This window comes from Acartia tonsa, chromosome 3 (assembly GCF_053477335.1).
Source record: "Acartia tonsa isolate MP-2025a chromosome 3, ASM5347733v1, whole genome shotgun sequence".
NCBI lineage: Eukaryota > Metazoa > Arthropoda > Copepoda > Calanoida > Acartiidae > Acartia > Acartia tonsa.
In genome coordinates this window covers 27,358,623-27,377,178 of record NC_137262.1, presented here as the reverse complement: position 1 = coordinate 27,377,178, position 18,556 = coordinate 27,358,623, and the positions used below count along the sequence as shown (strand labels likewise).

General features: G+C 32.0%; 1 protein-coding gene across 4 annotated transcripts in view; it reads right to left on the bottom strand.

The window, feature by feature from the left end:
* The window catches only part of LOC145313781 (uncharacterized), a 49,465-nt gene that overhangs the window by 10,671 nt on the left and 20,238 nt on the right, over positions 1-18,556 (bottom strand). For all 4 annotated transcript variants that reach the window (XR_013877486.1, XM_080153392.1, XM_080153393.1 and 1 more), the window contains exons 9-12: positions 17,466-17,522; positions 14,061-14,156; positions 9,705-9,916; positions 3,502-3,641 (exon numbers count right to left, since the gene is read on the bottom strand). Coding sequence is in view for 3 of the 4 variants with exons in the window: in XM_080153392.1 (XP_080009518.1) it covers positions 3,502-3,641; positions 9,705-9,916; positions 14,061-14,156; positions 17,466-17,522 (505 nt within the window). In the remaining variant the exon portion in view is untranslated. The remainder of the gene's footprint in view (positions 1-3,501; positions 3,642-9,704; positions 9,917-14,060; positions 14,157-17,465; positions 17,523-18,556) is intronic.

Sequence of the window (18,556 nt, the reverse complement as noted above, 5' to 3'; positions counted from 1 at the left end):
AAGAAACCATAATTCACTATCTCCTTGTATTTTTCTAAAGTAAACTGTTCATAATACTAGTGCCAAGTATAAGGTATGATAAGAAACCATAATTCACTCTCTCCTTGTATTTTTCTAAAGTAAACTGTTCACAATACTAGTGCCAAGTATAAGGTATAATAAGAAACCATAATTCTTTCCTATCTCCTTGTCTATATCTAAAGTAAACTGTTCACAATACTAGTGCCAAGTATATGCCATGATAAGAAACCATAATTCACTATCTCCTTGTATTTTTCTAAAGTAAACTGTTCACAATACTAGTGCCAAGTATAAGGTATGATAAGAAACCATAATTCACTCTCTCCTTGTATTTTTCTAAAGTAAACTGTTCACAATACTAGTGCCAAGTATAAGGTATGATAAGAAACCATAATTCACTATCTCCTTGTATTTTTCTAAAGTAAACTGTTCACAATACTAGTGCCAAGTATAAGGTATGATAAGAAACCATAATTCACTCTCTCCTTGTATTTTTCTAAAGTAAACTGTTCACAATTCTAGTGCCAAGTATAAGGTATGATAAGAAACCATAATTCACTCTCTCCTTGTATTTTTCTAAAGTAAACTGTTCACAATTCTAGTGCCAAGTATAAGGTATGATAAGAAACCATAATTCACTATCTCCTTGTATTTTTCTAAAGTAAACTGTTCATAATACTAGTGCCAAGTATAAGGTATGATAAGAAACCATAATTCACTCTCTCCTTGTATTTTTCTAAAGTAAACTGTTCACAATACTAGTGCCAAGTATAAGGTATGATAAGAAACCATAATTCACTATCTCCTTGTATTTTTCTAAAGTAAACTGTTCATAATACTAGTGCCAAGTATAAGGTATGATAAGAAACCATAATTCACTCTCTCCTTGTATTTTTCTAAAGTAAACTGTTCACAATACTAGTGCCAAGTATAAGGTATAATAAGAAACCATAATTCTTTCCTATCTCCTTGTCTATATCTAAAGTAAACTGTTCACAATACTAGTGCCAAGTATATGCCATGATAAGAAACCATAATTCACTATCTCCTTGTATTTTTCTAAAGTAAACTGTTCACAATACTAGTGCCAAGTATAAGGTATGATAAGAAACCATAATTCACTATCTCCTTGTATTTTTCTAAAGTAAACTGTTCATAATACTAGTGCCAAGTATAAGGTATGATAAGAAACCATAATTCACTCTCTCCTTGTATTTTTCTAAAGTAAACTGTTCACAATACTAGTGCCAAGTATAAGGTATAATAAGAAACCATAATTCTTTCCTATCTCCTTTTCTATATCTAAAGTAAACTGTTCACAATACTAGTGCCAAGTATAAGGTATAATAAGAAACCATAATTCACTATCTCCTTGTATTTTTCTAAAGTAAACTGTTCACAATACTAGTGCCAAGTATAAGGTATGATAAGAAACCATAATTCACTCTCTCCTTGTATTTTTCTAAAGTAAACTGTTCACAATACTAGTGCCAAGTATAAGGTATGATAAGAAACCATAATTCACTCTCTCCTTGTACTTTTCTAAAGTAAACTGTTCATAATACTAGTGCCAAGTATGAGGTATGATAAGAAACCATAATTCACTCTCTCCTTCTATTTTTCTAAAGTAAACTGTTTACAATACTAGTGCCAAGTATAAGCCAAGATAAGAAACCATAATTCACTCTCTCCTTGTATTTTTCTAAAGTAAACTGTTTACAATACTAGTGCCAAGTATAAGCCAAGATAAGAAACCATAATTCACTCTCTCCTTGTATTTTTCTAAAGTAAACTGTTCACAATACTAGTGCCAAGTATAAGATATAATAAGAAACCATAATTCACTCTCTCCTTGTATTTTTCTAAAGTAAACTGTTCACAATACTAGTGCCAAGTATAAGATATAATAAGAAACCATAATTCACTCTCTCCTTGTATTTTTCTAAAGTAAACTGTTCACAATACTAGTGCCAAGTATAAGGTATGATAAGAAACCATAATTCACTCTCTCCTTGTATTTTTCTAAAGTAAACTGTTCACAATACTAGTGCCAAGTATAAGGTATGATAAGAAACCATAATTCACTCTCTCCTTGTATTTTTCTAAAGTAAACTGTTCACAATACTAGTGCCAAGTATAAGGTATGATAAGAAACCATAATTCACTCTCTCCTTGTATTTTTCTAAAGTAAACTGTTCACAATACTAGTGCCAAGTATAAGGTATGATAAGAAACCATAATTCACTCTCTCCTTGTATTTTTCTAAAGTAAACTGTTCACAATACTAGTGCCAAGTATAAGGTATGATAAGAAACCATAATTCACTCTCTCCTTGTATTTTTCTAAAGTAAACTGTTCACAATACTAGTGCCAAGTATAAGGTATGATAAGAAACCATAATTCACTATCTCCTTGTATTTTTCTAAAGTAAACTGTTCACAATACTAGTGCCAAGTATAAGGTATGATAAGAAACCATAATTCACTATCTCCTTGTATTTTTCTAAAGTAAACTGTTCACAATACTAGTGCCAAGTATAAGGTATGATAAGAAACCATAATTCACTCTCTCCTTGTATTTTTCTAAAGTAAACTGTTCACAATACTAGTGCCAAGTATAAGGTATGATAAGAAACCATAATTCACTCTCTCCTTGTATTTTTCTAAAGTAAACTGTTCACAATACTAGTGCCAAGTATAAGGTATGATAAGAAACCATAATTCACTCTCTCCTTGTATTTTTCTAAAGTAAACTGTTCACAATACTAGTGCCAAGTATAAGGTATGATAAGAAACCATAATTCACTATCTCCTTGTATTTTTCTAAAGTAAACTGTTCACAATACTAGTGCCAAGTATAAGGTATAATAAGAAACCATAATTCTTTCTCTGCTGTCTTTTCTAAAGTAAATTGTGCAAAAGAAAGTGTACATCTTCATTCTCAAATTTATTAACCTGTTAAAATACGGAAAATACAAAAAGTTAAGGATTTACATTTCCTATCTTATATCGAATCATAATCAATAGGTATCATTTTAGAAACTCGACCAAATAAAATAAATGCTCTTATTAGGTATAAATACAAGAATTACCTAAGCAATTTGTATTTTAGTTAAGACATATAAAACAAGGTGTCAAACTTTTTCCAGAGGTGTTAATGATGCTTTTAGGGAGGGGGAATAAGGAAATATATTTTATTAATTGAAGTCCTAAACTTTACGCGTAATTTGTCACGTTTACACCTTAATGAACCTTAAATTAAAATGTTATGACACACCTGTGACAGCTCTAGTGAAGTGAGTTGACCGGACCTCAGCTCCTGTATCAGTGACAACCACAGTGACCAGACCACATTCTTAACCAACACTCCCACTATTACCTGCACCAGCTCTGGTGAAATGAGTTGACCGTACCTCAGCTCCTGTATCAGTGACATCCACAGTGACTAGACCATATTCCTCCCTAACACTCCAACTCTTACCTGTAACAGCTCTGGTGAAGTGAGTTGACCGGACCTCAGCTCCTGTATCAGTGATATCCACAGTGACCAGACCACATTCCTCCCCAACGCCCCCGCTCTTCTCTTTGGAAAATAGTACCACAGCTGTTCCTTTGTACGACCTGAAAGGAACACAAATGTCAGCTGATTGATTTAAATATAATGGAAAAACGGATATAGAATACGTGGTTATTGTGAGAGATTCACGCCTACTCTGATAAAATGTTCCTCCCAGCTGGTTAATAAAACGATATTCCCCATCTTCCCCCTCTTATGACATTACCCAATCCCATTGTTTGTAACCGCTTTAACTAGTTTAATTCCAGTTACAACATAGGGTATTGTTAGTAGTTGTTTATTGTCTAATCCCTTAAGATCCCTTGTTAAAACTAAATACTGGAAAATATACAGTTTAACTTATTATCAATAGATGCTAAATTGTGAAGAAAAAATGCTTTAACTAAATGTACCTTATATACTTACATTTTTTTATGAAAGAATATTACCTAAGGATGTTGTCAAAAAGGAAATGTATTTTCAAGAAAAAACAAGAAAAAAATTTAATATTTTGGTTAATGTTGTCGAACTTTGTATTTATTTCAATTAAAAACAAAATTAATTACCTAGGTAATTAATTTCTTAGTCCCAAATCAATATTTTAATTTACCCCAAAAATTTAAGCCAACAAATAAAATGTAATAAAACCCTGCAATTAAGGGGGGAGGGTGTTAGGTGCCGGAATCTCGTAAACTGTGAGCAAAATGAACTGAATATTGAGCTAGAATTTTAAAACTTGGTACATAAGCCTAGTCCAGTAGGTACTACATCTAAATGAAAAAAAAAAAAATTCATATCTTTTAGGTTGTGTAAGAAACCCCTGCGGAAATGTGATTTTTAGGCCTTTTTTGGTCTATTTTTATGTAAAAATTTACTTTTATTTTTTTTCTTAAGTATTTTCCTTAAATACACTATGTCTATTTATAAGGCCATTATTTTAGATGATTTAGCAAGTTGGGGACCGATAGTTTTTTACTCCTAATGTTCATTGAATTATTTTGAATTAAATATTTGTATACAAAGACTAGGAGGGTCAGGCACTTACTGCGAATTACACTGGTACCCAAGGTTTTAAAAACTCTCACTTCGTTAGCATAAAAACTTAAATCTTGTTTGTTTAAACCAATAATTCTAATCTACAGAAGGATGTAAAGAGGGGGGGGGGGGCGAAAGTGACACTTTTTGAAACCAAAACTAAAAGTTAACAAAGGAACTCAACTAAAAAAAAGAGTTACAGGTCTGAGATTTTGCATGGCAGTTGCTTTATAGGGGTACAATATGGAACTGTGAAGAAACGGCGGCGCAACCGCCGAAAACCGCCGAAATTTTTTTTTGCCTTTTCTCGGCAGTTTTCGGCGGTTGCGACGCCGTTTCTTCACAGTTTCATATTGTACCCCTATAAAGCAACTGCCATGCAAAATGTCAGACCTGTAACTCTTTTTTTAGTTGTGTTCCTTTGACTTTTAGTTTTGGTTTTAAAAAGTGTCACTTTCGCCCCCCCCCCCCCCTCCCTTTGTAAATCATCATTTAGGATGTATATCAATTTTTTATTTTTGTCCATGAAATGTGATAAAAGATATCCCCAATCCCTGGCAGAAACTGTATAAAGTTTTCAAGTTTTGTTGGAAATTTTTGCAAATCCGGAAATTGTTTGAACATCATTAGACAGATTCTCCTAAGTTACACAGCTACTCTATAATATTGTTTGTATATTATTAGACAGATTCTCCTAAGTTACACAGCTACTCTATAATATTGTTAGTATATTATTAGACAGATTCTCCTAAGTTACACAGCTACTCTATAATATTGTTTGTATATTATTAGACAGATTCTCCTAAGTTACACAGCTACTCTATAATATTGTTAGTATATTATTAGATAGATTCTCCTAAGTTACACAGCTACTCTATAATATTGTTTGTATATTATTAGACAGATTCTCCTAAGTTACACAGCTACTCTATAATATTGTTAGTATATTATTAGACAGATTCTCCTAAGTTACACAGCTACTCTATAATATTGTTTGTATATTATTAGACAGATTCTCCTTAGTTACACAGCTACTCTATAATATTGTTTGTATATTATTAGACAGATTCTCCTTAGTTACACAGCTACTCTATAATATTGTTTGTATATTATTAGACAGATTCTCCTAAGTTACACAACTACTCTATAATATTGTTAGTATATTATTAGACAGATTCTCCTAAGTTACACAGCTACTCTATAATATTGTTAGTATATTATTAGACAGATTCTCCTAAGTTACACAGCTACTCTATAATATTGTTTGTATATTATTAGACAGATTCTCCTAAGTTACACAGCTACTCTATAATATTGTTTGTATATTATTAGACAGATTCTCCTAAGTTACACAGCTACTCTATAATATTGTTAGTATATTATTAGACAGATTCTCCTAAGTTACACAGCTACTCTATAATATTGTTAGTATATTATTAGACAGATTCTCCTAAGTTACACAGCTAATCTATAATATTGTTTGTATATTATTAGATAGATTCTCCTAAGTTACACAGCTACTCTGTAATATTGTTTGTATATTATTAGACAGATTCTCCTAAGTTACACAGCTACTCTATAATATTGTTATTATATTATTAGACAGATTCTCCTAAGTTACACAGCTACTCTATAATATTGTTTGTATATTATTAGACAGATTCTCCCAAGTTACACAGCTACTCTATAATATTGTTAGTATATTATTAGACAGATTCTCCTAAGTTACACAGCTACTCTATAATATTGTTAGTATATTATTAGACAGATTCTCCTAAGTTACACAGCTACTCTATAATATTGTTTGTATATTATTAGACAGATTCTCCCAAGTTACACAGCTACTCTATAATATTGTTAGTATATTATTAGACAGATTCTCCTAAGTTACACAGCTACTCTATAATATTGTTTGTATATTATTAGACAGATTCTCCCAAGTTACACAGCTACTCTGTAATATTGTTTGTATATTATTAGACAGATTCTCCTAAGTTACACAGCTACTCTGTAATATTGTTTGTATATTATTAGACAGATTCTCCTAAGTTACACAGCTACTCTATAATATTGTTTGTATATTATTAGACAGATTCTCCTAAGTTACACAGCTACTCTATAATATTGTTTGTATATTATTAGACAGATTCTCCTAAGTTACACAGCTACTCTGTAATATTGTTTGTACTTAAGTTTACATTGTAGTTAATCCTTTTGATTTTAAGCAAGCCTTTAAGTGATGCAGCTTAGTAAGACAAGGACTTGAAATCAGTCTGATAGGTCCTGTGAAGGTTTATTATTGTTTTGAGGGAAGGTTCCTCCACCTTCCCAAGATGTATCACCCCTTGCACACATTATACCCCCCCCCCCCCAAAAAAAAAGTGGATGGTCGATCCCTCCCCCCATTCTCTTGAGTATCCCTAGAGGCCTCTCGGGTGTAGCCGATGCTGTAGTAATCATCCCGACAGTTGTAGACAACCAACTCATTAATTGTACAATGATTGCTTGCAAGTCCTAAAATCACGCATCTAGCATAGCATCAGTATTACCATGTAGTTTTAACATTTTTAATAATGATTATGTGATCCTTGTTTAGTTTAGTATAAGAGGACAAGAAGATTTTGGCACAGAAATATAGATCACAGTTTCATAATATACATTTCAAATTCCTATACAACTATGTTATAAAGGGGGTCGGGGGATGGGGGTGGATAGGGAGGGGGTATTCTCAAAATAAATCATCTCTTCATCAGTGCACATATAGCACTTCAAAAATCTTCCTTAATCGTTTTGAGGGTAAAACCTTCCCTATTTACATAGAAATCAAAAGTTATAACTAAGAAACATAATTTTAGTCAAACTCTTGTAATAGGTACTAATAATCATTTTTCAGATCTAGCCGTTTTGTGGCTGAACGGCTAGAGACCGCCAAAATCTAATGTAATCTTGGTGTGATTTACGGATGCTGAGCTCAAAAGTACTGCAAAAAATGATCAACACCGATCCAAATAGCAACAGTCGTTTTTTGCCTTATAAAAATATATACATTACTTAAGTAAAAAAAACTTTCTTTAGGTAAAATATTACTCATTTTAAAAAAAAACGTCTATGCAAGAAGTCACGTACTTAAGCTAGTGGAACGGAAGTACAGGCAATTTCCCTCAAAGTGAATTTTTGAGCATAGAACCCCTACACCCCTCATTTCTAAATAATTTTGATAAAGTTTTTTCACTTGTATGTTTATTACTTTAGGTCAGGTTAGGTTTGGTAATTGAGTTGCAGATAGCCTCACAGAGTTATTGACTCCCGCAGAGGTTAGGCATAGAAAAAAATACCTCCATCTCCCCATTAATTAAAAAAAATAAGGGAGTGAAGTTTTCAGTGCATGATGGGAAATTTAAGGAAAAGGCCCGAAGTACATTTCTAAAACTTTCACTTTAACCCATTTATAAAGATGAACACACTCACACACATAAAATCAATCTATATACTTCTATGTCAAGGTATTGAGAATAGAGGGCAAAAACGACCAATTGTTAGGAAACTAAATATATGAAGAAAAAAAACTGTTTTCAATGCTTAACACAAATCTACTTATTTAACCAGGTAAATAACTAAGAATGTGTTTTCTCGTATTCATTCGAATCCGGTGGATAGGAACCGGTTCTCATCAATACATAAAACAAGTTTTTTTAGCCGGGGCTAAAAAAAATTGTTTTAATCTTATAATTGTACATTCTATATCCGCGAAAAGCCGTTTATAATACGATGCGAGAAATAACTATTATAGACCTGAAAAAATGAAACTAATAACTTCGTAATATTAGCTATATACCTTATATAACTATTGGAGGAATGGGACATTTGTATTTAGATTATACCTGTTATCAAAAGTTTTATAAGCATTATTTAAAATTGATTAAAATATTGATCAGATTGTTTAGTTGAATCTAGCAGTGTCATTCCAGCTTCTTCCAAAAAGTAAATTAATTCGGGAAAAATCACAAAACCTATACGTGTTTTTCAGCTGTCGTTGGGGGGCAACATATCGTAAAATTGACGACCTCTCCATTTGCCCCTCAAATATTATTTTAGATTTATTTCGCTTGTTGGTTATACCTTATTCCTGGTCTCATTTAAATAAAAAATTTTATCTACAGGAGGTAATTATGTTAATTATCATTGGGGATGTACATTATATTATCGTTTATTGTCTTATCCCATAAGATCCATTAAGCAACCATTAGTAATCAATATTTCTCTATATCTGCCACCTATATTATATTGTCTTATAAATATATTGTGCAAAGCAAAGCCAGGCAAATTTATCTTCTTTTCACAGTAAGATTATACTTTCCCTTTCAAACTTTTTTATCAGGGGGATATAAAACCAGAAAAAAATTACATTGTCTCGAATTTTTCCACCCATAATAAGAACCATACTATATTTTCGAAAAAATTAAATAAAGAACAAAATATTTTCATATAAGTAACCCCTAGACCGACATAGTTCTCATTTAAAGTGTAGTTTCTCTTAGGTCTAGAGAAGAAGGTTTACTATTTTTGGGTAGGGTACCGCCATCCACCCTTGAGAAATCACCAATATTCAAAGTTTCAAAATATATATAAAGCACCACCTAGCGGATATTTTTGAATATTTGATCTTAAATTAAAAATAACATTTTACTTGCCCCAAGAGTCCTCTATGCGCGCAGTCTCTAATATATAAATAAATAGACTTGTTTTCAAAATTTCTTAGTATTTTTTATACATTTGTCATATCAAAGTCCCTGTGTTATATACTTTGCAAGTACGTGAGACAAAAAAGGTTTTGTACATAATACAGGAATAGTTATTTATCACATCGTATTACAGACAGGTTTCCACGAATAATAAATTGAAATGTTATAACATTCAAACCAGTTTTGTTCGGTTCGTAAGTCCTGAAGAACCCGAAGTCCGGACTATTTCATTTCATTTTAATATTCGTAGAAAATTATCTGTAATACGATGCTATACATGATATGGCTGAGAACCGGTTCTTATCCAACGGATAATAATCGGTTACGAAGCCATATTGAAATAACTGTTACCTTATTTGATGACACTCGTATAGATTTGAGACAGTCAGATTAATCATCCTCAACAGCTGACAATCCGGAAGTGACGTCACAAACAGGCGCCAATCAGGAGCCCGGCACGTGACCAGCGCGTGGCAGCGGACAACCCGCAGCTGTGTGTGGTCCCAGTGGTTGTCCAGGGCCACCTGAGATTCCTCGTCGGGGAATATGTATCTTCCCTTCTCCTAAAATTAAAAAATAAATAGGGGTCTTAAATGAAGCCTGCAGGAAATACACCGCTCTGAAAGACAAGGAGGACTAATACCCCAAATGTGAAACCTACAGTTCCAAAACAAAAAGTTATATGCATCTTAAAATGACATTTTGGGGAGTTGAAATTCTTGAAAGTTTTTCCAACACTCAAAATCTCTCAAAATATTCGGTTTAACTACTGTTTCTGAACGTAAAACCCTGGCTGCCGAATGAGGAAACTAACATCTTATACCGGTATAAAAAGGCGTTGCTGCGTAGAATCTATAAAGTATTATTACATAAAAGTTAGGACGTGCTTTATTACATAGCAGAGCTACAAATAATTCTTAATTACCTACTATACTTACTATTTCGTAATACCTAATTAAGTTTGCGGTTATTTATGTTTAAGACGGAGTGGATACGAAACGGCGAATAACAAAACGGCGAAATTACAAAAAGGCGAATGTTACAATACGGCGAAATTACAAAACAGCGACTGTTACAAAAATATAAGGCTATACTCAAAAAACGCCTATCTCAGAAAACGCCTATCTCAAAAAACGCCTATCTCAACGCCAAATATAACTATGTAGGTATTTCTCTAATTTATTTTTTAAACAAAGAGAAAACAAATTATACGTTAAATCTATGAACAATTTATGTATCCAAAAACAAAAAAGTGAATTTTAAACAGTGTCACGGTTTCCAAATAGGACTTCTTTCATGTTTTCTGGCTTATAACTCTGGAAACTTGGAGCAAGCCAGGGCATCCTCATTCATAAAACCACCGATCACTGAGTAGATAGAGTGGTTCGTTATTCTTTATATATAATAATATAAAATTACAAAAATTAGAAGATTTTCTTAATTTGGAACATTTTTTAAATTTTTGATAGTAGATTTTTTATTAAGTCCTATTTATAGTAATTATTTTTCGCTGTTTTGTAACATTCGCTGTTTTGTAATTTTGCCTTTTTGTAACATTCGCTGTTTTGTAATTTCGCCGTTATGTAACATTCGTCTTTTTGTAATTTCGCCGTTTTGTATCCACTCCTTTTAGACATATTATTCCAAAAAAATATGTCACAACAAATTAGTATGTTATTATTTTCTCATTTATTAGTTTAGTTAAATAGCAAATATCGACGTTGACAAGTCATTTTCATAGGTATTATTGTTTTATTCGGTGGAAAAGGGTATAAGAAAGTTTTTTTCCCGTTAATAAACTTGGGTAAATGCCTCAATTGGTCACATATCAAATTGCTTATTGTGCAGCGGCCATGATAAATAGAAATGCCTCTTATCTCATGTCCTCAGTACTCAAGTGTTGCCCCCCCCCCCCCCTACGACAGCTGAAAATCACGCATAGGTATCGTTAATTTTTCTTATTAATTTCGTTTTTGGTATATGCTGCTCACATATTAAGATGCGGCGATACTTAATATGAATTCTCCGTTTGTCTGCTAAACAAAATATGGTCGTTGCGTGAATTTCTCGCCTGCTATGTATGATAGACGTCGGATTTTTTTTTGAAGATTCAAAGGCCATGAAGCACTCAATATTTTATTACATGGTCCGTTGGTCTGTAGGTCATTCTACAAAAGACCTACACTAATTCTATAATAGTTATTTCTTTCATCGTATTATAAACGGCTTTCCGCGAATCTGGATGTACAATTATAAGATTAAAACCAGTTTTTTAGCCCCGAGGTGCCGAAAGCTGGATATAATACGATGCTAGACATAGTTTTTTCGTATGGATGAGAACCGGTTCCTATCCACCAGATTCGAATGAATACGAGAAAAAGTTTTCCAATTTTCTAGGTTTTTGATGATACTGAATATCTTTTCTAAAACCGACTTTAGCCGTTTGGCCTACCAACATTTTTTTGTACTTTGCTTCTTTATGGACGCTGACATTCTTGTTTTAGTTGAATTAACAGCCTTATTAGCGGTTTCATTACAAAAGCTTGATTTTCCTCGAATAATTAATTTAGAGTTAATGAAAGAATTGGGAATGATTTGCCTTAATTATCCACAAACTAAGATTACAGAATATACAGTTGTGCAAGTAATAGGAAAACAAGGATGACTACATCTTTGAGAAGCGAAGCTTATAAATCCCATCTCAACTGTATCAGTATAGATGGACAGACAGACAAAGATGCATAGAGAATATTAAAAGTAGCAAGAATATGCCTTTTACTTCAAAATAAACACATTATTCATCATTGAACAAGGATGACAACATCCATAAAAAGGGAAAATCTGAAAAAATCTGAAATGGTAAACAAACGAACATTAAACATTTGTAGATTGTCAGAGTTGATAGAGCAGAATATAAATGTATAAGTATTAACAAAATTGTAAGTAAATTTGTTGCAAAACTGTTTCTTCTTCCATTAAAATTGCCAGAGGTGAGTTTCCAAAAGGTACTAGGGAGAATACACGCTCATATTTAAAACATAAACAAACGCATTCACTGGGCTGTACAAATTAGCCGTCATACTATAGGCTGGATTTGCTGATTACGCAGACGACAGAAACGAAAATATAAACAAACATATAGATATTGTATTAATTTCCACCTTTTGAAAATTCACCTCATGACGTAATCATTTCTTATCTTTTAGATTTTTATATTTGAATAGCACAGAAAAGAAAGAAAGATTGAATTTGATCAAAGTTTCTTTCCATCCCAGAAATTAATTTCTCAGACCAAAGTTTCGTATTCTCAAGGACTTAGAAATATGTTTACTGAAAAGAAACCTCAGTATATCCTTGTTTAAAAGTAATAGGTTGTCTGTAAGTTTGTCGGTCTCGCTAAATATTGAACTGATATTGTCCTAAATAATGACGCTTCCTTAGATAGGTCCAGAAACAGCTTATAAATACTTTCAAGAAGAGCATACTTCCATGAAAAATATCGCCCCTAGAAAAGAATCCCTGCGAAAAAATATTGTTTCTTTTTAAAAAGCTGATTGTAAATATTTTGTTTTACTGTTTTCATTGTTAGTTTAAAAGTCCTTATTATAAAGGGGGAGGCGGATGTGTAACTTTTAGAAACCAGAAGTAAAACGCAAGATCTCAGCCCATAAAAGAGTTCCAGCTCTAAAATTCGGCAAAGCAGTTTTTTTCAGTGGAGAATAATATGGAACTGAAGAAACGGCGGCGGAACCGCCGCTTCCGCCGGAAACCGCCGTTTCCCGCCGAAATATTTTTTTGCTTTTTCTCGCCATAATAGACAATTTTCAATCATCTGAGAAAAACTTTTTTTTGATAAAAATTTCCCTTATATTTTCACTTGACACTTGTAAGATTTTACACTTACAATTTTTTTAAATATTGACATGTTTGAAATATTACAAGTGTCACGTGAAAATATAAGGGAAATTTTTATAAGAAAAAAGTTTATCTCAGATGATTGAGAACTTTCTAATTTGGCGAAAAAAAGGCAAAAAATACGGCGGGAAACGGCGGTTTTCGGTGGTTCCGCCGCAGTGTCTTCACAGTTCCATATTGTTCTCCACAAAAGCAACTGCTGTGCCGAATTTTAGAGCTGTAACTCTTTTATGGACTGAGATCATGCGCGTTTTACTTTTCGTTTCAAAAAGTGGCACATCCGCCTCCCCCCTTCTTTATTCATATATTTCTCTTTCTTTGAAAAAGGCTTATAAAAGTTTGTTAATTATGAAAGGTTACATTAATTCATATTCAAAGTACAATTACACCATTTAATATTTATTGATAATTTTAAAACACATTTTGGGTATAAATCCCCCAATTGAATTTTTTTTTCAAAGATAAGTTCTTAAAGTCACACCTAACTTAAAATGAAGAGGGACGTGAAAAATGTTAATTTTTCATCCATTGTCTCATCCCTTATTAGGTCAGATTTATTTATAGTGCAGCTACTTAGAAAGTATGTCATGCCGTCTGTCCTCACTCCGACAATAATAATTAATAGATTATAAGCAAATACATAGAACGTTATTTAAAATGCATAGATATAAAAATAGAGTTTTTCATATTCATGATTAGATAACTCTTTACTTTATAAAATTACGTTTACTATATATATATTTTTACAAATAATGATGTTGCCATCAAAGTAGTAATATATTATAAACTTACACTCATATTATTGTTCACATCCAGAGTCATAACAAGAGCATTTGTATCCAGAGGCCAGGAGGGAACTATCACCACATAACCTCCATGAATAGCAACCTAGATATTATATTATGTAATAGGTTTGTATCCAGAGGCCAGGAGGGAACTATCACCACTTAACCTCCATGAACAGCAACCTAGATACAATTAGTGGTTGAAATGTTTAGACACTGAACAAAAGAATCAACAAGTCAAAAATTCAAAAAGTCCCCAAAGTTGTTAAAATAACTAAGAAGTTAACGTTCAAAGAAAACATTTTGGACTAGTGCATAAACAACTCAATATAAATAAACCCCTCCCCTATCCCTCGCAATTTTTTTTCATACAGAATTAAATGTGTGGGTACAGAATATTCCTAAAAGATATGGGCACAGCCACTATTTAAATAAAATATGAAGAAAAGATTTGGAGGGAATTAGTTTAAATAATTTTATTGTAAAATAAAGCATAGAACGAATGAAAGGATTGAACCAAGTATAAAATTTCAATTAAAAACTCTTAACAATTCTTAACAAGTGAATGGTAAGATTTTTAATTTAATCTCTTACATTTTTAAGTAAGTCTTATTTAAAGATTTATCATTATTAATCTTACTTCAGGGGTGAATATTTTACCTTATTCTTCACCCAAATTGTAAGGGGGGGGGGGGGATTGGTGAAAATATTCTGGATATATATTGCCTTTTCAGTATATAAACTAGTAAAAATTAAATGGAAAGACAACAGGGAAAGCCATTTTAATTTATTGGAAAATATTCAACTCTGCCTTCTTTTAAATGAAGCTTACTTCTGATTTATTTGAGCACTATTTATAAAGAAAGGAATTATACAAGAATTTAAATAAGAATTAAATTGATGGAGATTATTCCAGATCTACCGTTAACAAAAAATAGTTTAAGTCAACTTCTTGTAAACATTTGCGAGGCATAGATTAAATAAACACTAGCGGATGCGTCAATAGCATCAAGGGACTTTTACTTCTCTTAGACGGAGAACACAATCAGATTGGTAGTTTACGAAATCTTAAGCTTCAGAAAAAACACCTGGATACCTTAGTACCTACTTTATATAAATAACTAGCGGCTACGCCCCTAGAAGCCTCTAGGGGCACTCAATGTAGGAAGGGAAAAAGTCGACCTCGTCCCATTTTAAATTTGAGTATCAAAAGAGTAAAAAAATATTTTTTTTAGGGGGGGGGGGGGTAAAGACACCCTCCCCAAAAATAGTTTAAAACCTTCCCAGGACCTATAGGAAGCTTCACTGTAAAGGAGAACAATATCGGTTCAGCGGTTATCGAGATCCTTCGGGACAGACAAAAAACGCTTACTACTTTATAAAATAGGATAGGATATATGTATACATTCTATGCACGACCCTGCCATTTTTTGGATAAAAAACTTTTATGAAACACGATAAAAGAAAACCTTGAGAATAAGGAAGTATAAAATTTTTGATTTTATTAATCTACCTTGGGGATAGAAGAGAAAATAGATATATTATTACTTGGATGTTGCATCATATTTTCATCTAATCTGATAAAGTAATGCCCGCAGCTGGCTAAAATTACGATAACCCCCTTTACCACCATCTCTTAATGGATTAACAAATAGACCAATAATTGAGTTCCGTATTAGCAACCTATATTGACGACAAATTTTCCCCTGTCAATATATCCACGTATATCCTATATCTATTGAAGAGATGTAAAAAGGTTCCAGATTGTATTATCTAATCTGACAAGTACAAGGCGGAGTTTATGTGAAGCAGTGCAACAAACATTATATAACAACGATAATGAATAAGATTAACAAATTAATTTTAAGTTACAGGAGAGAGGGGGTATGTGCAATTGGGAGAGAGGAGGATGGGGTAAAGGGGGGAATCGTTCTTTTAGCCAGCTACAAGTTTCAATAAACTAGAGTACATGACGATCTGGTGTATGATCCAAGTAATACTGTTTCCATTGCTATTTTAAACATAATTCAATGCAATTTTTTAGAGTAATAGTAAGTTTATCCTAATGTTACTAAATGGCCTGGACAATGACAAAAATATTACAGTTTTCGGGGGGCAGTAATGGTTTCCCCCCAGCCGTCGTTACTAACTAGTTCAATTTTAAATCATTAGGTCTTCAGGGATAAGATAATGGAAGAAAAGGAGAGTATTTTTTTCGCGCCGTTAAAAGTTAAATACAAGCTTCCAGTGAAACGCGCCTTTTAGGTAAAACTTATCATAATTATAACAAATGCATACAGAGCTTTTGCTTAAAATTAAGATCAGCGTGACCTAATAATCGCATTTGACTGGAATCTTGCACCCAACTTTACAGAATTAAGAAAATGACTCTCTTCAAGTTCGTAATACCTAGTCATTGGTGTAAATATTGGTTTGTGGAATCAAATCAAGATATTAAAATAGTGTTTTTTTGTAAGTTTCACATCATTAAAGATCAGAAGTTAAATTAAAATTGAACTCTAGAGAAGCTGCGTATATACCAAAGAACTAGGAATGCCAGAGAGATCAAATATATATTTGTTTGTTTGTTTTCAATCTAGTTTCGCAGAAAATATAAAACTGAGGTTGTTTTTTTGTTGTTGTTGTAGCAAAGATACTTTGTAATAACAAATGTCCGTATGTACGTCCTTGGTAAGCTTCTTATTAGAATGACATTTTTATTTTCTTGGCTATTAAAATGTATGAAACTTAATGTAATGATTTCCATGACCAATGAGAATTAAACCCGTACATAAGAATGCTGTTATAGATAAGGGGAATTTATCTCAACTGATATACAAGATAGATGTCTCAAAATGTCTTGTGAAGATTCTCATTTAAACTGAGCACTATCTCTCTTTGATAAGCAATGTATTTCCTAAATGATATTTTCTAGACTAATAAAGAAGTTAGTTATTTGAAATGCTTTGCGAATATTCAAGTGAAAAATTATGTTCCTAAACCCTCTAGTCATTCTATTCATCAATTAGCTTCGCTTCTTATGTATTTTATCATCCTTGTTTATGTTATTCTTCTTAAAGAATAAAGACAAACTATACAAATAAAAACAATATTATCTTCTTTTATTTCTATTTAATAAGAATAATATAATAACGCTTACATAATTCTTAGATTTGACATTTATCAACGTTTAAGAATCTAGTTACTTCGCCCCTAGCCTTTCGTGGACATATAATAAGATTCACTGAGAACAATATCAGTCCAACGGTAACGAGATCATTTTAATGTTGACTATTATAGAAAAGCCTAGTTACTACATTCTAATCAAGAGCTTTATCTTGCTGAACGGACATAAATACAAACATACCATTGCTATAAAGTAACTGCGCTGCTATAATATACATAAATTTACCTTGTCTGTAATACACTCTGCTCCTTTGTCAACTTGGTATAAAAATTTTGGCTCGTCCTAAAATAACAAGGTTGACAACATTTATAAAAATAAAGCTCTAAAATCAGGTACAACAAATTAACATAAACACCTAAAAAGCAGAATATTAATTCAAAATTAAAACAAAATTGTTAAATAAAATTGTTTGCAAAACTGCGTAGGTACAGGATACTAATTAAGGACAAGCTTATATTTTTTAACTTTTATTATAGAGATGCTTTTCGTAAAATACTGTATCTCGTAGTCCTAGAAATCATTGTTTCAACAATGAAATGAAAAGGATATTTTTTTCATTATAAAAAATTGCTAACAAAAGTTTAAATCAGTATATTTGAAATTGTCTTACGAACTTTCTGTTAAAAATTAAATAGTTGCTACGATTTCTAGATCGTATTCAACTGTTACAACAGGAATCATAATGCAATTCTAACATGCCTAAATTAACGATATGCGTATTCCGTTAAGCACTGATGGACTGACCATTATTGAAAAGCATCAATTTTAAATAAGATTATTCCGAGTTTAAACTGTTTTTAAGCTATTTTTAAAACGTGTATAAAAAATATACTATGACACCAGTAAAATCAGACTGCAGAGCCTAAATTTGAATTAAGTCCCCAATAAACTTTTTTTGGGGGATTTAAATATTAATTTTTACTGTTGCCGTGGTCATTTTGACCCAAGCAAAAGGTCTTTTTTTTATTTGGGTAAAATTCGTAGCTTTTAGAGTGTTTTGCTTCATAAATATTGTATTCTGGTATAGAGTAAAATTAGGCCTTATGATTTTACTATAAAAATTCACTAAAAAGTTAAATCTCTACAATATACCAATGAATTAACATTGACATGTTTGTGTTCGTTCACCTATTTTAAACACATAAAAAATGGCTGTAAAGGGTTAAATTTGATGACAAGATGACATGATGTCAACAAATGTTTATGCAATACAACAAAATTATTTTTGACACATATACAAATATGATATAAAATAAGATTATTCAAACTTATTTTTTTAAAGTATTTTTAAAAAGTATGTATCTTTTAGGTGTATA